At 43.1% G+C, this 21,882-nt stretch overlaps 1 protein-coding gene across 1 annotated transcript; it reads left to right on the forward strand.

Moving 5' to 3' along the window:
- The first annotated feature begins 918 nt into the window (after nucleotides 1-918).
- On the forward strand, nucleotides 919-20,040 carry pik3cg (phosphatidylinositol-4,5-bisphosphate 3-kinase, catalytic subunit gamma). The gene is made up of 24 exons (XM_085138754.1): nucleotides 919-1,099; nucleotides 2,154-2,373; nucleotides 2,459-2,630; nucleotides 2,750-3,012; nucleotides 6,238-6,324; nucleotides 6,417-6,517; nucleotides 6,646-6,815; nucleotides 6,901-7,088; nucleotides 8,692-8,799; nucleotides 8,920-9,004; nucleotides 9,089-9,518; nucleotides 9,627-9,725; nucleotides 9,807-9,942; nucleotides 13,160-13,225; nucleotides 13,345-13,488; nucleotides 14,265-14,346; nucleotides 15,103-15,206; nucleotides 15,359-15,505; nucleotides 15,589-15,679; nucleotides 15,814-15,944; nucleotides 17,907-18,018; nucleotides 18,153-18,310; nucleotides 18,436-18,517; nucleotides 18,738-20,040. The coding sequence occupies exons 2-24, from the start codon at nucleotides 2,161-2,163 to the stop codon at nucleotides 18,935-18,937; spliced, it is 3,369 nt and encodes a 1,122-aa protein (XP_084994880.1). The 5' UTR covers nucleotides 919-1,099; nucleotides 2,154-2,160; the 3' UTR covers nucleotides 18,938-20,040.
- Nucleotides 20,041-21,882: the final 1,842 nt, after the last annotated feature.

Below are 21,882 nucleotides of genomic sequence, written 5' to 3' on the forward strand. Positions count from 1 at the left end.
TTTTTGTACAGGTGCTCTGTGTTGCATGACCAGTCCAGTTTATTGTCCACCCACAGCCTGAGGTACTTGTACTTGTTGACCACCTCCACCTCCTCCCCCTCTATCTGAACCGGCAGTGGACCTGCTCTGGACCTCCCAAAGTCCACAACCAGTTCCTTAGTCTTTGAGGTGTTGAGTTGCAGGTGGTTTGTGTGACTCCATGTGACAAAGTTCCTCACCAGACTTCTGTACTCCTCTTCCTGATCATCCCAGATACACCCCATGATGGATATGTACATATGTACACCCCATGTTACATATGCACATTTCCAGCAAATATTTCACAATAAATAATAAAACACCAACATAAATGGAGCCACAACGACAGTGGGTAGCTCAACATACTTTATTCGTAAAATTCGGATCTTGTTATTTTTGCCCTTATTCCTTCGCAAATGTATTACTTAAACCCCTCACGAGTTTCCTACTGTAGCCGCCAGAGGGCAGTGAACAACGGCAGTTCTACCCCATTGGATCAGGCATGATGCTGATGCCAGAAAGCACCAACTTAATTAGGGAACTAAGTATGCATAATAATAAAAATAATAAATATACATAATAATATTGCTTTTATAGCTCTTAAATACTCCCTCTAAACATCCCTTCACTTTAGTTTGCCCTTAATATTTAAATGCTTTACCCTTTTCTTTGCAAGCTCCTTTGACTACGATGACCTGGATGACTGAGAACCTTCACAGACATTTTACCCTTTTTTGTTTTTACGTATTTTGCAGAAAGCGTGTTCAGCTTTGCGGGGTCATGTCACTGACTGTAAATATTATACATAATAACTTTCTACACTGGTCTATGAGAGCATGGTGTCGGGTAATGGTATTTTATTTTGGAGAGAAGCCGGAAGTGTCGGTGTGACTCTGACTGGGCAAAAGTTGGCCAGAGAGTTTGACAAAGTTTCTGAGTAGAAGCGCCGCGTTTCCTTAACCACAAACTGTGCACCCTAGCTTGAAAGTATCCTTTACTCTATTCCGTGGTCTCTTCTTTCCGCATAAATGCCGAAACTTTTGTCCAAAGCTCCGGATTTCGTTGCCATCTTCGTTCATTGGTGAGTTTTTATAAATTTTATTTTACCGCCTCTCCTTTCGATTATTGCGGCAGCTGTACCGTTACACCACAGGCTAACCCTGCTCGGCTGTGGTCATGTTAAATACAGGCTGAACTATCCCCACCAGTAGATACCCCACGGTCACTTTTCAAGTGTTTTTAAATGTTTATGACACCGTCGTCAAAACAGCAGACTGTCACTAAAACAGCAGACTGTCACTAAAGCCACTTGTAATCACATCCATGTTGTTTTGAGTTTTGCTTCCTGCTTTTCAAAGCTTCCTCTGCTGATGTGACAGAAGCAGAAGGGAAACCCCAGCCATTTAATCTTGAACACGTCAGCCAGTGAAGATGATTTGAAAGAAAAGGGCTAACGAGATGAAAAAGTATTTAGTTATTAGTGAGGTATATGAGTAATACCGTCTTGGTAAATCTTTACTTTCCCAAAAGCGGTGTCAGTACATGCAGTCGCCCTCAGTGTGTTTATTTTCTGTGTCTGATTCTGAAGTGTGGTTAGAGGTAACATTTAGATTGCAAAGTGTATTATTCTTGTATAGGTCTAATTATAGAGAGCTGTGTGTGTCTGTGTGTGTGTGTGTGTGTGTGTGTGTGAGAGAGAGAGAGGGGGGTGTCAGTAAAACATTGAAGGTCTGTGGGCTGATTGCTGCATCTGCCTCTGCACTGACTGACTAAATTTTTCTGATACCAACTTTTAGGAAGTATGCCAATCTAAAACTGGATCTTAAAAAAAGAGAAGTAAACTGAATTTATGATGTGAATAAATGGAAAATAAGTAAAAAAAAAAGAAGAAGTCTGAAGTTGTAGTCTTTCTTAATCTGGGTAAATTTGCTGACACAACATTTTGCTGAAATGAGGAGGCGTTGCTGGACGATGCTTGATACCAGGATCGTGGCCTGTCTCTGTTTCCAGCATCAGCAGGAAACACAGCATGTTTCCAGTTTCAGAGTTTATTGAAGGGAAGGGCTCATCACAAATTAATGACACCAGCGCGTTGGATTTTTTTTTCCTATTTCCATATGCTCATCCTCCTCAAGCTAGGCGATGGACAGGCAGCAGATCCAGGTGAGCGACGAAGAGTCTGAAGTACCACGAGAAGAGAGCCGAAGGAGGAGGAGAAAGAAAGCCATAACCTCGTCCTGCTCCACCTCCATGGATCAGATCACTGTCGAGTTTGTGCTACCCACAGCTGCGCGGGGTGGAAGTGGCCCCGACACTCTGCAGCTGGACGTGGCTGGGAACTGGACTGTCGAACAGGTCCGGCTCGTTCACTCCTTTTCTTCTCAGACCCGCGTACCGTCTGTTGTAGATGTTAAAAATCCTCACTGCGCCTCGTTCGCAGGTGAAAGCCCAGGTGTGGATGAAGGCAGTGACTTCAAACCTGTGCCCTGAGTTCTACCAGCGCTTCTCTCCTGACCATTGCATCCTGTTGTACCAGAAGAAGGGCAACGTTTGCGAGATCTATGACAAGCACCAGGTCTTCCAGACGCTAGACTGCATTCGCTACTGGAGAGGTACCACGACCCACTTCTACCTGCAATCAGAGTCTGAGCTGGTCTTTAGCGATGATGTAAAAATCATGTTTTGTTAAATCATGTTAAATTGTTTTTTATTTGTTCGTTTGTTTCAAAAGCTCTGAAGAAGGATGTGGGGCGGATTCAGCTAGTGCCCCGCCCACAGCCCTCACAGGAGTCTGTGGAGTACCAGCGCTACCTGAACTACCTGATTGGCTACGACGTAACCGACGTCAGCAACGTCCACGACGATGAGCTGGAGTTCACACGCAGGAAGCTGCTGACCCCACGACGCATAGAGCTGTCAGAACGCGACCCAAAGCTCTACTCCATGGACCCCTGGATGACACGCAAGCCTCTGCCTGAGCACCTGCTCTCCAAGGTGTGTGTATGTGTGTTTATAACAGTATAACACAGTTAGCACTGTTAGCTTTAATTACCGCAGCTCAACATGACTTATATGTATATGCAAGGTTTGACCCAGAACTCCAAGCCCTGCAGACTTAAATGAAAACCTCTGCAAAATGATGTAGACGTTTTCCTATAATTATAAAGTAGAAAAGAAAAACGGGCTAGGTTATTTAAAAAAAAAAAAGGACCAACCTTTGCTACAGCTTCTGCTTCAGTCATAATAATTCATTTTGAAACCTAAAAAAAGTATTAGCTCCACGCTTCATCTGCCTGTTCTCTCTTCTTCTTGAGTTATAAAGTCTGTGCTTGCACTGATGACTGATACAGCTTTAGTCACACATAAAAGTGTGACTTAGAGTAGTAAGTTCACTAAAGAGCCACTTTCTTCACCAGCCTGAGCTTACAGGATAGACGGGGATGTCTGTTGCTACAGAAACCACCTCTTCTAGCCTTGTATACACCTATTTGCCTCCTACTTGTGTGATTGTAATGACAGGTGATTGGATCCTGGAGCGTATTACTACCAGTGTGAAACCCCAGGCTCTTCATTTCAAAAACACTGACTGTGGAGTGATTTGCTTGGAGAACAGGGCAGAGAATGAGAGCAGCGAGTTTTGCTTTTGAATGAGATGAGGAAAATAGTGCATGAAGAAAACTGCAGATCAACAGGCTGAACTTGAACTTTCAACTGTTTGATGAATTTCTCAGTTTAGTCTTAATTAGAAATTATGTTCCACTAAATGACTGACCCTCCAAAAGTTAATTCTGTTCATCTGGACGAAGCGTTTTCAGTGGGAGAAACGTTTCGTCACTTATCCAAGTGACTTCTTCAGTCTCAGCTGACTGCAGGTTTCCCCAATCTTATAGACAGTACATTTGCATAATGACAGAAACTAGCACGGGGGGCTGGGAGGTCAGTTCCTTCATCATGATTATGCAAATTCTCATGACCATTGATCAAAGACCACTGATCAATGGCCATGAGTACCATTCACAGAGAGTTGGGGAATGGCTGCAATCACAGCATTGTAAGATGGCGAAAGAGGAGGGTCCTAAGGGTACTTCGGCCCCCTCCTCGATTCAGAGATGGTCTTTTTCTCTTTTCACCTAAATGGCCTCCTTGACTCCAAACCAGCGTTCCTCCCTGTCCAGGATGTGTACATCCTCATCATTGAAAGAGTGTCCACTGGCCTGTAGGTGTCCATAGACTGCAGAGTCCTGGCCTGATGAGGTAGCTCTTCTGTGTTGTGCTGTTCGCTTCTACAGAGGTTGTTTGGTTTCCCCGATGTATGCCCCAATGAGATGCGGTGTTTAGAAAAAATGCGTCTCAACTGTTCCAATACTCCTGACACGTACGGGATAACTACAGGTTTTCGCTTAGTCGGCCATTGTCCTTCTCTCCTGGATCGGCTGGAGCTTTCTTTTGGCGCCTTCCCAGCTTTGACAAAAGTCCAGCTGGGATAACCACATGTACTCAGGGCCTTCTTCATGTTCTTCTGCCTCCCTGGCCGCTGTGTCTGTGGGGATGGTGTTCACTCTGTGTTGTAGCGTCCTGATGACACCCAGTTTATGCTCCAGTGGATGATGAGAGTCAAACCTTAAATACTGATCCGTATGTGTAGGTTTACGGTACACGTCAGCTTTTAGATGTCCCCCATTACTGATGGAAATCTCACAGAAGGCTAACCTGCCACTTTTCATATCCTCCTGGTGAATTTGATGTGTCGGTCCACAGAGTTAATGTGATCCATGAATTGTGGTACGTCCTGAGATTTGATTTGCACCCAGGTGTCATCCACATACCTGAACCAATGACTTGGTGGTGTTCCAGGGTAGGATAGCAAAGCCCTCTTTTCCACTTCTTCCATGTACAAATTTTCCAGGATGGGTGAAACTGGGGAGCCCATGGCACACCCATGTTTCTGCCTGTAGTACTGACCCTCGTATGTCAAATAGGTGAAATGAAGACACAGTTCCAAAAGCAAACACACTTGGTCGATGGTCCTGTTGCTGAGGTTGGGGTCATCCTGTAATCTCTTACGAACTACCTCCAACGCTTCCATGACTGGACTGCGAGTGAAGAGAGATGTAATATCGTACGAGACCATGGTTTCATCTGCCTCCATGGTAACATCTCTCACCTTCTCAACAAAATCCAAGGTGTTCTGAATGTGGTGTTCAGAGCTGCTTACCAGCGGATTGAAGATCGAAGCCAGAAACTTAAAGATGTTATTGGTGACCGAGTTGATCATACAGACAATCGGTCTTAAAGGTGCACCCTGTTTATGTATCTTTGGTAAACCATACAGACTTGGTGTAGACTCCCCTGGGTACAGCCTGTGGTATGAGGTCCGGTCAATAGCCTTGTCTCGTTCTAACTGCTTCAGACAGTCTATCACCCTCTTCCTGTAGCCACTGCCTGGGTCTTGTTTCAGGGGCTCATAAGTATTTTCATCACTGAGCAGTGACAAAATTTTCTCACGATAGTCTTTGTGGTTTAGCAAAACTGTGCACCTACCCCTGTCTGCCGGAAGGATGATAATGTTGTTGTCATTGTTGTTGTGAGTGCCTTCCTCTCCTCCATGGTGATGTTGGATGCTGGGATCTTTGCATTGCTGCGACAGGCCGAAACTCTTGTACGTAGTTGCTCTGCTTCCACTTCTGCAATATTGTTGTTTCTGTGGCTGTGATCAGTTCCACTAGCGGGATTTGTCTTGGCGTGACAGCAAAATTCAACCCTTTAGCAAGGATGTTTTTCTCTGTTTGGGTGAGCTGTCTGTCAGACAAATTCTTCACCCACTTGTCCACATCCTCCGTGTCACATCCTTGTCTCTTTTGGCCGTTTTTGCATAATCATGATGAAGGAACTGACCTCCCTGCCCATTGTTCCTTCAGTGGTGCTAGTTTCTGTCATTATGCAAATGTACTGTTTATAAGATTGGGGAAACCTGCAGTCAGCTGAGACTGAGGAAGTCACTTGGATGAGTGATGAAACGGTTCTCCCGCTGAAAACGCAACGTCCAGATGAACAGAATCAACTTTTGGAGATTTACTTACCTGGATGATTGAGAATGCATCAAAACGTAAATGACTGATCATTTGTCAGCAAGCTGTTGGTCAAATGTTGGAGTAAATGTCTTAGTGTGTGTTTATTTAGACTTTCAAGTTGTTTTTTGTGTTCTGCTCCTCCTCTCAGATCAATAATGGCCACATCCTGGTGGTAATCCACATAGGGACAGCCAGCCAGACCATCAAAGTTTCCATTGATGACACACCAACACTGGTAGACGTGCAGTGATGAATTCCACTTAAATCTTTACTGTTTCCTCTGCCTATTTCCTGTACAGTTTCCTGAAAGTTTGCCATCTTGTTTAGGTGTTGGCGAGCTTTTTTGCCAAGACATCAAATAAAAGAGCTTTGCTGGGCATCCCCGACGATGTGTGTGAGACTGACTTTGTGCTGCGGGTGTGTGGCAGGTAACCGTGCCGTCGAGTTGGGCTTGAAAGTCGCTGATGGCTTAAACTGAGAACCAAGTTGAGAGAAACAGAGCAGCATTACTATTTTATTCGTTACATTAGAGAGTAAACAAGCCACTGTCCCACAGGGAGGAGTACCTGTACGGAGAAAAGCCTCTGGAGAACTTTAACTGGATCCGTCAGTGCCTGAAGAATGGTGAGGAAATCCACCTGGTTCTGGAGATGCCTCCTGATCCCGATCTGGATCTGGTCCAGAAGGAAGACTGGGCCCAAGTTGATGACTGCACTGGAGTTGCAGGTAAGCAGTTAAACTAAGCTGTTCAGTCATTTTCTTTCCACATGGCCAACCTTGTAACCCTAGTCTTTTGATTTTTCCCTCTCAGGCACCCATGAGCAGCTGACCATTGATGAGAAGGACCATGAACGGGTGTTCACCATCTCCATGTGGGACTGTAACAGGAAGTTCAGAGTGAAGGTGCTGGGTATTGACATCCCATCTCTCCCCAAAGTCCCGGAGTTTATTGTCTACATCGAGGCCAGCATCTTTCACGGGCAGCAGCTTTTAGCTCAGGTAATTGAGACAAAAACTACACTTTTTCAAACGACAATTCTAGCCCAGCCATAAAACCAAGTTGATCCCTCTGCAGTCTCTAGATTAAATTACACTTTGTTTACCTTTTATTTTATCTTTAAATTGCATTAAACTTAAACTTAGACCACTGGCTTCCTACTGGTCTTCATCAAAGCTAAACCAGGTCATATTAACTTAACCTTTTGATCATTTTGTTGTGGCTTTGGAAGCATTTTAGTGCATTTATCTGACAAATACTATTATGAGGTTAACTTCCTTAACTGACTGTGATCCAGTTTTGGTCCATGCAGATTCTCAGGCATCCAGGTCATGTCTTGACTTACCCGAACTGGCAGCGGGAGATAGCCTCCGCTTCTGCTGAAGGTTTCTTCCTGTTGAAAGGGAGTTTTTCCTTCCCAATGTCGCCAAGTGCGTCCTCATAGGGTCTCTAACTTACAATATTAGGCACCTTCAGGTGACTGTTGTGTTTATGTGTAGGCTTCTTCCAATAATTAGCATATAAACAGAGGTTAAAATGAGACTAGACAGGTAGGGTATACCTAAGATTGGGTGCTTCAGTACACTCTCACTAATGGTAGCATGAGCATTGCTAACATTCATGTTTTTTTCTCACCCAGAGAAAAAAATACAGCAACTGCATATTTAGCTAGAAGATAGTTTGTGTCACAAACGACATAAAACAGTTTTGTGTTGAATTTGAAAATACAACGGCTGCACTGAGGTACCACTGAGCTCCCCGGGTGCTGGATTGCTGCCCACTGCTTCACTGAGTGAATGAGTTAAATATAACTATACAAGCCTTTCAGTCCGTGGAATTGGAAAACTCACTTAACTGTGGACAGTGACACTGGTGTTCCAGCACTTTTCCAGTTCATGGCAAGCTTAAGCCTTGGTTGTTTCTGAACATTCAAACCAGTGTTCTACCCTCTGAGGGTGACTGTTTGGGTCTTTTTCTAGACCTTGGTGAAACGGTAAGACATCCAACTAACATGTACTTACATTAACAGTTGTTTCAACTGCTGATCCTGGAATCTGCAGTTTAAACATAATGGCCCATTATGTTTCCTGAACAGCTTTGGCAAAGCTCTGACCTCAGCCTCTTCAAAATTCATGGACTATGCTTAAATGCTGGGTCTGTGCCAGGAAACCAGCCAATTTAAATGAACTCTACCAATTCTGCCAAGAAGAATAGGCAAATATACAGCGAGATTTATTGTTGGCTACTAATAGCATCTGGTTCAGGTGCAACTTGCTAAGGGACATTTAACCCAATATTAGTGGCAGCAGCATGTATATTTTAGACCCTTTATGTATACTTAAAGGGTGGATTAAAGAAAATCCAAAGGAATTTCACATTTGTGCACTCACTTCTTGTTTTTGAACTAAAGATGTATGCCACCTTAGAAAAAGAACAGTTCAAAGAAATCATTGGAAGCTCCAAATTACCCTCACATTCATGCCCGTGATGACTTCTGCCCACAAATGTATAAGCGGCATGAAAATATATGAAATAGATGGGTTTGAAAAAGGCTGGAGGGTGATAAAAGCAGTGTTTTATTTTATTTTTTTTTACGTTTTTAAGGAGAGAACCACCTCTAAAACTTTCAGTGAAGAAGTGCTGTGGAACTGCTGGCTGGAGTTTAACATTAAGATCAAGGATCTGCCTAAGGGGGCATGCCTTAACCTCCAGGTAATCTAAGAAATTTCTTTCTGGTGCTGTTCTCATTCTCTGTTTGTTGGTAGAATAAATAATCATTAAGCTGTAACTATTGTACTTTTGTTACATAATGGTTCTACGTTTCCCACCCAGGTGATCTGTGGGAAGCAACCCCAGATCTCAAATTCCAAAGGAAGCTCTTATCAAGAGAGTACAGCAGGAAGCAGCTGTCTTGATGGTAAAGTCCTCTCCCTTTCTGTTCTTTCACATGTTGAAAATCTACAGAGAAATGCTTTATTCTGTGTGTTCACCCGGCTTTCAGGAAAGACCAAGAGTCGTCTCCTGTACTACGTGAACCTGCTCCTGATCGATCACCGCTCCTTGCTCCGCCAGGGGGAGTTTATCCTCCACATGTGGAAAATGCCAGAAAAGAGCGAGGAAAGCAGCAGTAGCATCAACGCGGACAAGCTCACCTCAGCCACGAACCCAGACAAGGCCTCTTCCATGGCCATCGCCATTTTGCTGGACAAATACTGCTACCCTGTGGTGCTACCCAAGAGCCGGGATGTGGGCCGGGACTGGGCTGTTGGGGGTGAAGACGCAGAGGGAGGGGAGCGGGGTCAGAGAGAGATGCCAAACCACTTGAAAAAGCAGTTTGAGGCCATTGTAGGTACTGATCCCCTACATCCCCTCAGCCCTGAGGACAAAGAGCTGCTGTGGCACTTTAGACACGAATGTATGCGTGACCCCAGGTACTAATTTATTTCTTTATTTGTCCTTTCAAATTAAATGGACAATAAAGTAATGTTTTGCCCCAAAGTACTGAAAATATAATTTTATAACACGTGTCTTGCCTTTAGAGCCTACCCAAAGCTGCTGGGCTCAGTCAGATGGGGGAAACAGGAAGATGTTTTGGCGACGCATCGACTGCTGGAGCGCAGCAGCGCATGGGACACCAGGTACAAGAGCGTTTCAGACTGCCACTGCACTGTGTTTAGGATCAATGTCGTATCACCTTTCACCATAACATTGCTTTGCAGTGGTCTGGATGTTGGCCTGGCCATGCAGCTGCTTGACTGCCACTACTCAGATGCACAGGTTCGCTCAATGGCTGTCAGGAAGCTGGAGACGCTGGAGGATGATGATGTGCTCCGATATCTTCTCCAGCTTGTACAGGTACACCCTGTCTTTTTTCCTTTTATTTTAATATAAATAATATTTGGTTAATCTGAGTAAGAACCACTTCAGTCACAGAATTAGCCATCAGCTCTTTTCTAGGACCTTCCGACCTTTCTGTACATGTGCATTCAGAGCTAAAGATGGAGGGAGGGAGTAAGGTCTCAGCACAGAGGAATCTGTGCCATGAATGGTAAATGGTAAATGGACTTGTTCTTATATAGCGCTTTTCTACTCTGTCTGAGCACTCAAAGCGCTTTATACAACTAATTCATTCACCCAATCACACCCATTCACACAAGCACTTTTTTCTAACCTAAGTGCTGAGTAGTCTAACATTCATACACATTCACACTCCGATTGATGCATCGGAGAGCAACGCGGGGTTAGTATCTTGCCCAAGGATATTTGGCATGCAGACTGGAGCAGCCTGGGATCGAACCACCAACCTTCTGGTTAGTGGCTGACCTGCTCTGCCACCTGAGCTACAGCCACCCCCATGAAGCATCAGGGCACTTCTGAAGCCAAAAATGGGTCCAGTTTGACACTAGTGAGGTGTACCTAATAAAGTGGCGCCCTATGTGAGAGTCTCCAATTGTAATCGAAGAAGGCTGTAAAAGTATCAGCTGAGGTCATCGACTGACGTGGGCTGGCATTAAAATCAGCTGTTATCTGCCGCTAACATTTGCATACCTAACATGTACTCGCTGTACTTGCACGGTACCTTTCTTTCCTCCATCTACAACCAGGAAACAGATGGTACATTTTGTATCCTGCTGTATTCTTTTGGCAGAAAAACAAAACAAAATAACCAATCTAATGCATTTTTTAAAATGTTGCTGAATGCTAAAGTTGATCTTTTACAGTTTCTGTGTTGATGTGTCGATAATGTGAGACTGTTTGCATTTTAAAGTTGGACATTCGTTTCCTGTGTCAGATTCAGGCTCTGGTATCTGTATGACGCTGGTTAGCATAGCCTAGCGCAGACATGCTACACTTTAATCCTACGCTGGCAGTTTGTTTGGTGAACAAAAACACACACTGCCTGCTTTACATTGCTGCTGCCAAGTTTTGTGTTGTTGTGAGTTTATGATGCGGTGCTGATGAGCACACACTCTGCTGCTGTTACAGTTGTTTATTGTTCATTTCAGATGTGTAACCACTAACATTTGACTGGGCGGATAAATATTAGCTCGAGATGACCAAGCCTCTTTTGCATTTACACTCTCACTCTGTCTGATTCACTGTTTCATGCTGTGAGTTTAGTTGACTCTGCAGTCAGCTTTGCATGAGCGATACTGTATCGGTCGTCAGCCGTGGCCAACAAAAGAGCCTTTTAGGAGAAAGACATCTTCCTAAATGCAGTTATGACATCTCACTGATCTGTGGAATATATTATACCATCAAAATTCTCCAGAACATGCATGTGTCAAAGTGTTTGTAGGGTGAACGTGAAAGAATACACATCACTGTTTCCCTGATGCTTCACCATATACTAAAAAAAAGGGATTCAGTCCTTTTTAAACCACTCGCTGCCTCTATTTCTAAACATTTAAATAGCAGTTATGTTGGAGCACAGTTACTTCTGTGTTTTCATTGCACTTGCTTTACTGCCAGTCCATGCTGCTTCCCAACACACTGTAGCCTCTGTTAAAAGGCAGTTCTCAAATCAAAATGTATTTATATAGCACATATTAAAACAACAGTGTTGACCATAGTGCTTCACAGTCAGTAAAAGCATGAGACAATTAAAACAAACAATAAAACAGGACAACAAACAATAGGTAACAACACAACAGCCAACTATTTAGAATCAAAAGCCAAAGTAAAAAGATAAGTTTTAAGACGTGATTTAAAAGACTGGATAGACTCGGCAGTACAAATATGAACATGGAAGTTATTCCAGTCTGAGTGCCACTGTTGCAAAGGCCCGGTCACCTCCCGACTTCATTCGAGACCTAGGTTGTGCTTAGGAGCCTGTGATTGGATGATCTAAGTGCTCTGTTGGGATTGTAAATGGTAAATGGCCTGTATTTGTATAGCGCTTTTCTAGTCCCTAAGAACCCCAAAGCACTTTACACTACATTCAGTCATTCACACACACTGGTGATGGCAAGCTACATTGTAGCCACAGCTGCCCTGCGGCGCACTGACAGAGGGGAGGCTGCCGGACACTGGCGCCACCGGGCCCTCTGACCACCACCAGTAGGCAAACATGGGGTTAGTATCTTGCCCAAGATACTAACCCCATGTTTGCCTACTGGCATGCAGCTAGGAGGCAGCCTGGGATCCAACCACCAACCACCGACCTTCTGATTAGTGGCTGACCTGCTCTGCCACCTGAACTACAGCCACCCCTCTTGTATAAGTGGAGTAGTTCAGAAAGATAGCTGGGCACTAAATTATTCAGAATTTTAAAAGTGAACAAAAGAATTTTAAAATCTATGCGATATTTAACAGGGAGCCAATGTAATTTGGCTAAAATTATGCGTTCATAGATTCTCGTACCTGTTAAAAGACGCGCCGGTAACTGAAGCCGGTAAAGAGAAGAGTGTTGGAGGCCCGAGTAGAGGGAGTTACAGTCGTCCAATCTGGATGTGATAAATGCGTGGACAAGCTTTTCAAGGTCCTTTAAAGGAAGGAACGGCTTTGCTTTGGATATGTGACGCAACTGGCAAAAGCTGTTTTTTACCACAGTGGAGACCTGTTTCTCAAGTTTAAAAGAGCCCTCCAGGAACACTCCAAGGTTTCTTACAGTGAGCGAGAGATGGCTAGCGAGAGCGCCAAGGGCATCAGCTAACTGGTCTAGCGGAGTGTGACTACCAAAGACTATAATTTCGGTCTTATTCTCGTTCAATGTAAGAAAATTATGTGATAACCAAATTTTAACTTCATGCAAACAGTTGAACAGAGGTTGCAAAGAAGCAGACACGTCGTATTTCAGAGGTGAATAAATCTGGATATCGTCAGCATAACAGTGAAAGGAGATGTTGTATTTTCTAAAAATTAATCCCAACGGCAACATGTACAAAGAGAAGAGAGCATGATGTTGTTAGAAAGCCCACCACCACGTGCTTTGGAGTAGGAAGAATGTTTCATTTTCCTTTTTGTGCATTGCACAACACTAGAGGTCACACAGGCTTGTTGTAGAGCACACATTGTGCTATCATCAGAAATCATGTTAGCTGCTTTGTTTATGTGTTTGTGTGTCCTGCAGGCAGTCAAGTTTGAGCCCTACCATGACAGCGCTCTAGTCAGGTTCCTGCTGAAGAGAGCTCTGAGGGTAAGCAGACATGTGTCTGCCTGTTTTATGTCATTTCAGCTCTGTGTGTGTTTTATTAGCACAATAACTGCAGTCAAAAAATGTTAAGTTAAACAACACCTTTTGTTTTTCTTTTGCAGAGTAAGCGTATCGGTCATTTTCTCTTCTGGTTCCTGCGGAGTGAAATCGCTCAGTCCAAGCACTACCAGCAGAGGTACGCTGTCCTCCTGGAGGCCTACCTCAGAGGCTGTGGTGAAAATATGCTGCAGGACTTCCGGAAGCAGGTGACACACCCTATTTATAGATGTTTCCACAATTGTATAGTACCGTGAAAATGTGATACGCATGGTCTGAAGGGCAGGCTGTGACGACGCCTTTCTTAAAGAAGGGAAAATTAGTGGCAACCATCGATAACTTTGGCAGCAAATTTAAATGTAGTTTTAGTCATAATTAGAGTAACACGGTTTTCAAAGCTTTTTAATTTTCCTTGATGTCACATGTGAAATGTTTCCATATGTCTGCTCATCTCTTCCTCCCAAGCGTTGAGATTTTGTGACGTTTTCATGAGACACAGTGTGAACCAGCTGTACTGATCCTGGGGGCACATCAAATGAGTGTGTCTAACCGTGCACAATGAGCGTGCACATGGTGATTACTTCTGATTGGATCACTTCCAAACTTGTCCCGCCTTTCTAGACAACTTAATAGTTCTGATTGGAATTTTCCGTTCAGAATTTTTTCATCTCGTTTTTATTCGCTGGTTTCTGTCCTTGTGCATTCACTTTTATTTAGTTATCATTTTTCTTTTCATCAGAGGAAAAGAAGTCATTGATGAAAATTGTGACAAAAAATTGTTGGTCAGCAAAGTCAACACTGGTGGCAGCATGTCTTACGGAGTCCAAATTTGGGATAATCTTTACAGAGAAGGGAACGAAAAGCAGCTGACCAAAGAAGAGCTTTGCCGAAGACTTCTTAATGAAATGACGAGAAAGCTGCCTAGAAAGGTGTTTGGGGGGTTGGATTTGAACACATCTTTGACAGAAAGTCCTGATGCTTGCAGGTGGATATGACAGAGGCTCTGCAGAAAGTCACCCGCGAGATCAAGACCATGTCTGCAGACAAGTATGATGTTACGCCACAAGGTGAGGAGCAGAAACAGAAGCACTGATATGAGCCTATATCGTGTAGCATGAACGTGCATTATTTGCTTATTTTTTAAAGTAATTTAGTGGTACTCCTTCGTGGATGCCCCTGTCACCTCACAGTAAGAGAGCTTGTAGTTCAAACCTGCCGGCCTTTCTGTGTGGAGTTTGCACGTGCTCAGAGCACTCTGGTTTCCCCCTACAGTCCAAAGACATGCCTGTTAGGTTAACTGGTGACAGTAAACTCAGTTTGGCATGAATGGTTGTCTCTCTGTGTTAGCCCAGGGTGTAAGCTCAGTTCTTGTCTTATGACAGCTGGAACAGGCTCCAGTGCCCTTGCAAACCCCAAAGTGGATATGTGGAAGAAGATGGATGGTTTCAGTTTTAAATACAAACCCTCCAAGGCTTTGGTCCTGATTATACAGTGAAACTGCTGACTTTTTCTTCCACACTGGTTTTATTTATTCTGTTATCAACAGAATATCACACTTTTGAGGTTTGCACCCCAAGCTTTAAATGTCTACGGTTACCTTTCTTTGCTAAACATTCGTCACTAGTTTATTCTGGGTTGTACTTTCTGTGGTTAACACCAGCATTTGTATCTAAGCATGTGTAAAGCATGTCTGTTGTATGAATACATGGTTGCATGTATGTACTGTATGGTCGGATGTGTCGATATTACTCTGACTATTCTAAACCTTCTAATTTGCACGAAGACTTGAAAAGACGTGTAAAGAAAGAAGTGTGTGTTTTCAGTGGTGTTTCAGTTGCGTCAGAAGCTGGAGAATCTGCAGTCCTCTGGTCTACCAGAGAGCTTCAGAGTTCCTTATGATCCAGGACTAAGAGCTGGAGCCCTGCTGGTGAGGAGCAAACACATCAACACGACCCTGCAACAAACACTGAAATTAGAACAACTTTCAGCTCTCATGAGTGCTTATTTCTGGGCAGAGACGTCAGAATTGTATCTATAAATGACTGAATTTATTGATGAAAACAATTTATCTTTATGTAGATTGAGCAGTGCAAAGTGATGGCGTCTAAGAAGAAGCCGCTGTGGCTGCAGTTCAAACGGGCCGACTCCACCACTCTCTCCAAAGACCCCATAGGCATCATCTTCAAAGACGGTGATGATCTCAGACAGGATATGCTCATCCTGCAGGTGTGTAGCAGCTCAGCCTTAGACAGGACTGAGACAGTTATGAGAAGAAAAGTTCTGTAGCACTCCGTCTGTCTTCTTTGCAGATTCTGCTGATCATGGAGTCGATCTGGGAGACCGAATCGCTGGATCTCTGTCTTTTACCGTACGGCTGCATCTCCACTGGAAATAAGATAGGTCGGTTATTCCCTGCAGAGACACAGAAAACATATTAGATCCTGTGTCCCTCATTTATAACAACCAAGGCTGATCATGTGAGCCTGACAAATCCAAAATAGCGTGTCATCGCTGTCTTTATTGCATCACTGTAGGCATGATTGAGATTGTTAAGGACGCCACCACCATCGCCAACATCCAGCAGAGTGTTGTGGGAAGCACCGGCGCATTTAAAGATGAAATCCTCTACCAGTGGCTCCGGGACAAGTGTGTCAGTGAGGACAAGGTACGTACTGTACCACTGACAGCTTATACTGGTTTTACGCTTGAGCGGGGGTAGCACGAAGACAGTCTGCGGGCAGTCGTGGACAGCCTGTCTACCTACAGAGAGTGTTTGTTGTCAGATGGGGTCAGTGTCAAAAATATGCAGTACAACCGGTCTGCGGGCTGCACTTGTTTGTCCTGTGGTCAATCAGCTGCGGTGAAGAGCGAAGTCCTAACACGCAAAGAGCTGAAAGGAAAGCAAGTGCTAAACAATGAAGTTTCCACTGCTGTCACTGTGCTTTTCATGCTGTATTTTCCATCTTTGATGATTTTTCATGCTGCTCGCGTTCCTGGTCAGTCAGCAGTCAACTGGCGCTCAGTGATGTGCAGCTGGGATTTTTTTTTAAAAACAATTTATTGCTTAAAAAGTCACACGGATGATGTAGAAGTCTCAAATAAAAAAAACTGCATTACAAAGCTGTCATCTAGTATTTTTTTAATCCATTACATAATTGCATTGGGGAAGGGTGATAGACGTGGAGGTGGACTTTTTTATGCCCTACTTCCATTTTCGCAAAGCAATCCAGCTGACCGGATTGAAGTCTTTGTCAGGCCGATTCTGGTCCCTGTCCCCCATATTTGATACCTCTGCTCCAATTCATCATTATACTTGATTACATGTCGCTGATCAGCAAAGCTTTAGTTACAAGCCTTGCATGCATTAAGTAACTGTGTTGATAAGACCAGTTTTGCAGACTTTATTAGATCAGAGGAAATGACACTTTGAAGAGAGGAAGAGAGAGGAAGGAAGCAACCGTCAGAGTTTTTCCTGTCGCCATGGCACCCACGTGCGCTACTTTTAGCACAGACACCTGCACTCCCACAGTCTGCGCTTTTTCCTCTGCGTTTTTTTTTTTTTTTAAACCGAGTTATGTTTCCAGTAACTACAAGGTCAAAGTTTCTTAAAGGGGGCCTGTTACTCTTTTCGTCACTTTTGGCATTAACTCTGTTACAATAATGGATTCTCATATTAAATATGGCCAGAGTTTCAAATAAAGGGGTCAATATAGCGTAAGTCTTCCCAAATCTAATCTTCCCTAATCTAGCTCAGTTAGCTTTGACTCTGCTCCTTGGGCTTCTTGGGTGCTTTTGTTTATCGGCAGTGACTCACACACATACCATCAATTTAACCTGCCACCGTATAATTATGGCTGTTCTCTTTCCAAAACAGTATTGTTGTGTGTGTGAGTGAGTGTGCTCACTTGGCTTTTAATAGTGCAGCGTCTGTTGGGCGAGAGTGTAACTGAGGTTATTTGTTAAAGCTACAATTTACAGATGTGTTCAAAATGCATCACATGCAGGCAGTCAGGAAGCTACACTTCTGAAACAAGGACTGATGCGAGGATACACTCACTGTGTGTGTGTGTGTGTGTGTGTGTGTGTGTGTGTGTGTGTGTGTGTGAGTGTGTGTTTGTGTGTGAGTGTGTGTTTGTGCCTCTGCATGTTCCCAGTGGGCAGATTCTGTGTTGGAGCTTTCATAACAACTGCTCATGCAAACTGGAGACTGACTGCAAGTCATTTGTTCAAGAAAACTGAAGATGAAAATTAATAAATTTTACACAGAATTTAGAAAACATAGTGTGTAATAGTCTATCTTTGATACACTTTTAGGCTGTAAGAGTGATGATGTTTCATTTTTTCCACACCCCTTTCAAAGTCCTCTTTGAGATTTAAGACTTGGTTTAAAGGGTTAAGATAAAGTTAGGCTTAGGTCAGTGTAAGGGCTTTAGCTATTGCATTAGTCGTGATGATTAAACTTGGGTCTTCATGAGCAGCTGAATGTCCTTGTGCATGTTTTTAACAGCTGCAGTATTAGTGTGAAGCTCACTAATCAAAGCTGGATGGGTTACAGCCCGGATGTTGTCGTACACGAGTACATGATTGCATGGAAACGGAGCTAAAAACTCTGTTGTCTGTGTTGTAGTTCCAGCAGGCTGTGGAGAGGTTCCTGTACTCCTGTGGTGGATACTGTGTGGCTACATACGTCCTGGGTATTGGGGATCGCCATAACGACAACATCATGATCACTGAATCTGGTAATCTTACATCTGCGTTTTCACATCACTGTCAGACAAAATACAGATTAAATAATTACAAAAATGGGCTATTTTTAGAAAGAAATGAAACTCGAGTGGCACCACACTAACAGACCTCCTTTGTGTTTCTGCAGGGAATCTCTTCCACATCGACTTTGGTCACATCCTGGGGAATTACAAGAGTTTCATGGGAATCAGTAAGGAGTGGGTTCCCTTTGTGCTCACACCAGACTTCCTGTATGTTATGGGAACTTCGGGGAAGAAAAGTAGCCCCCACTTCCAGAAGTTCCAGGTGCTTTTTTTCATGTCAATACAATATAGATGCAGGAACACACACGTCCCATTCTTAAATTCATGCAGATTCATGCAAACACCAGTTAGTCACATTTGTCTATATGAACATCCTCTGTGTTTCAGGACGTGTGCGTGAAGGCTTACCTCGCCCTTCGGCATCACACCAACCTGCTCATCATTCTTTTCTCCATGATGCTTATGACTGGTACAATCTCCTCCTGATACCATAACATCCAGTTATTAAAAAAATAATAATAATGTCATTTTCACAGGTTGGTCCAGTTGTACCCATGACTGGCTCACCGGTGACAAGTAGTTTTAAACAGATTTTAAATTTTTTTAGATATTGATACCGAAGTGAAGTGAAACTAAGACATGCTCATGCTTTGACTTAAAAAAGACACTTATTTTTGGTTCATTAACAGGGATGCCTCAGCTGACTAGTAAGGAGGACATCGAGTACATCCGCGAGGCCCTGACTGTTGGTCGCAGTGAAGATGAGGCACAGCGCCACCTGCTGGACCAGATAGAGATCTGCAGGGAGAAAGGCTGGATGGTTCAGATTAACTGGTTTGTTCATCTGGTCCTGGGAATCAAGCAGGGTGTGGAGAAACGGTCCACTTAGGACTTACTAAGACGTTTTCCGTGAAAAAAAAAAAAGGTCAATGACTGAAGAGTCTTAAAATCTGAAGACAATCTAGAAGGATTTAAAATGTTTGCACACAATGTATTTTTGAAAGTGGTGTTTTAGGCATCTAGAGACTGGTCGGTGACCATTGGACAGCCACTGGTCACGAGGGAAAACCATGTTCTCAACAAGTTTTTGAGAGTGGTTTAAAGAGATATACGGTTCTGCAACAAAAACCTCTTTCTGTTTGCTTTTTCAAGGAAGATGCTAACTTGTCTGCAAACACTTGAAAACTGCTCACCCAGCTGTAGTGAAACTGTTAAAAGTGCAACATAAACCAGAAACGGAACACATTTGCCCTCAAAGTAAAAGTTGGGCCTTTTGAAATGTGTTGGTTCCAGTGGTAAGGCAGAACTTTTACTTTGAAGGTGAACCTTCTCTGTTTCCTGTTTGTGGTGCGCTTTTTCAAGTCAAGGCTGCTTGCAAACAAATTGTTGTCTTCCATGCAAGCTACGGGAAACTGTGGCAATCTAATAGTGACCAAAACAATCACAAGGACGATTGTTGGTGCAGTGCTGATGTCAGCTGGCAACCTCCCCCAACTTCCAGGAACCACTTGCCAAGTGGTTGCCAAATACACAGTTTTGCCTAGCAACTAGAGGTTGCCGGGGGAGATGGCCTGATCAGTCTCTAGGCCTGTGCGAATGAGCTGAGACCATCTGAAATGAGATATTTCGCTAAATAATGGGATGTCACTGTCTACAAAACGTCACTAAACTGAGACTTAAATTGTATCTGCTGATCCATTCCTGCAAAGCTTTGCGCTAAAGGTTATATGCTATGATTCAGACCAAGGGGAGAGATAAACCAAATACAGGTGTGACTGTTTTCACTGCACAATGGACCATGGCAAACATCAAATGTGTCATTTTTAGATGCAAAATAGGAGTGACCTAAGACTTAAAAGCACTGAATCTGTCTGCTTTAGTGACACCACTAAATGCAGTAGTTAAAAAGAAAGCTTTTAAAACAGAAGCAAACAGTAAAAAAACGGATCTTTGCAATGTTTACGTTCATCCTTAAAAAATGTTTTAAATGTGGTCAGAGTATTTTAGTAGTGTTTCAGTGTCCAGGTAATTAAATGTTTAATATATGTATTTGACTAGTATGCAAGAGTTTATTGAAATAGTTAGATTCTCCTTTTCAGAGATTGCAAATAATATAACACATCCAACTTTGTGCTTGATGAGAGGCTTATTATTTATACGTGAACGTGGTTTTTATTTGCACTGCCCATTAAGGAAAAACTGTTCGATGTCTTTAAAACTGGAATTTCCAACTTCTAATTATGTAATGACTTAAAAACATGTTTCAGTCTGTTTTATGGCTGTTTGCTGTCTTAACGTTTAAAATAACAGCCATGTACAGAGATAAGTTGCAGCTTACTGTATGAATATGTACTTTTGTCTTTCCACAGTTTCTCTGAAATAAACAGGAAGAGGGATTGTGTTGTCTTTCCATATCAGTAGTATCCATGTATCTATGTTGGAGATAAAAGCTAAAAGAAAGTTAAATGCAGTAGTTTGACAATCAGTGTTTTCTTTAAAGTTTGCATTAAAATATTATTGGAAAGATGGGAAACTTTCTTCTTCTTCTTCTTCTTCTTCTTCTTTTTTTTTTTTTTTAGCAGAAAGAACATTTTATAATCAAGCCTGTTTGTGCGTGTAATTGTCTGTAGACGTTGATTCCGGACAATAAAAGGACTGAAACGTGTTTGTGCTGTTCAATGTAAGTCATGTCCTTTCACAGTAACACTCACTACAGCCAAGAAGTGTGCAAAAGATCATCTCTGAATGCACAACATGTCATGTCAAACCTTGATGGAGATGGATTACAGCAGCATGAGAACCCACCAGGTGCTACTCCTATCAGCTAAGAACAGGAAACAAGAGTCTAGAGTTTGTACAGTTTCACCAAAATTGGAGAAAAGAAGACAGGGAAATGTTGCCTGGTCTGAGTTTCAATTGGTGCCTCAACATTCGGATGAAAGGGTGAGAGTTTGGCAATATACAACATCAGTGCATGGATCTGTGTTGCCTTGTGTCAACGGCTACTAGTGGTAATAGAGTAATGGTGTAGGGCAGCGGTCTCCAACCTTTTTTGCGCCACGGACCGGTTTATGCCCAACAATATTTTCACGGACCGAGTCGTTTAAGGTGTCGCGGATAAATACAACAAAATAAAACTAGTACTGGTACCGAAAAAACAGAAAATTTATTCATAACACACGTGAAAAGACCAAGAGAAAACCGAGTCAACGATAAAAACGATAACTATATAACACTGAAAACCGATTAAAAAAAAAAAAAAACCCTGAAAACTATACATTTAACACCTGAGCCTCAACTCTCGCGGCCCGGTACCAAACGACTCACGGACCGGTACTGGTCCGAGGCCCGGGGGTTGGGGACCGCTGGTGTAGGGGATATATTTTTAGCAAACTTTGGGCCCCTTAATACTGACTAAGGTACACTCGGGCAGGCTTTTAAACAATGCTATCTATTGATGGCTACTTCGAGTAGGATAACACACCATGTCACAAAACTCTCAAACTGGTTTCTGGATTATGTCAAGATGTTTACTGAATTCAAAGCTTCCATCATGCCCATGGATAAAAATCTAAGTATTTCCAGCACCTTGTTGAATTCATGCCATGAAGAATTGAAGCAGTTCTGAAGGTAAAGGCGGTCCAACTTAGTATGAGCAAGATGTGCCTAATAAAGTGTCTGGTGAGTGTACTTCAACGATGGAAGTCCACTTTTACCACAAGATGGCACAAGACCACAAGTTTGTCTCTACATTTACACGTCCCAAAGCTCGACATCATAGAAACCAGTCTCATCCTTTCCTCTGCTCCTCTTTTTCCCTGTATTTTTCACTGT

This window comes from Neolamprologus multifasciatus, chromosome 17 (assembly GCF_963576455.1).
Source record: "Neolamprologus multifasciatus chromosome 17, fNeoMul1.2, whole genome shotgun sequence".
Lineage (NCBI taxonomy): Eukaryota > Metazoa > Chordata > Actinopteri > Cichliformes > Cichlidae > Neolamprologus > Neolamprologus multifasciatus.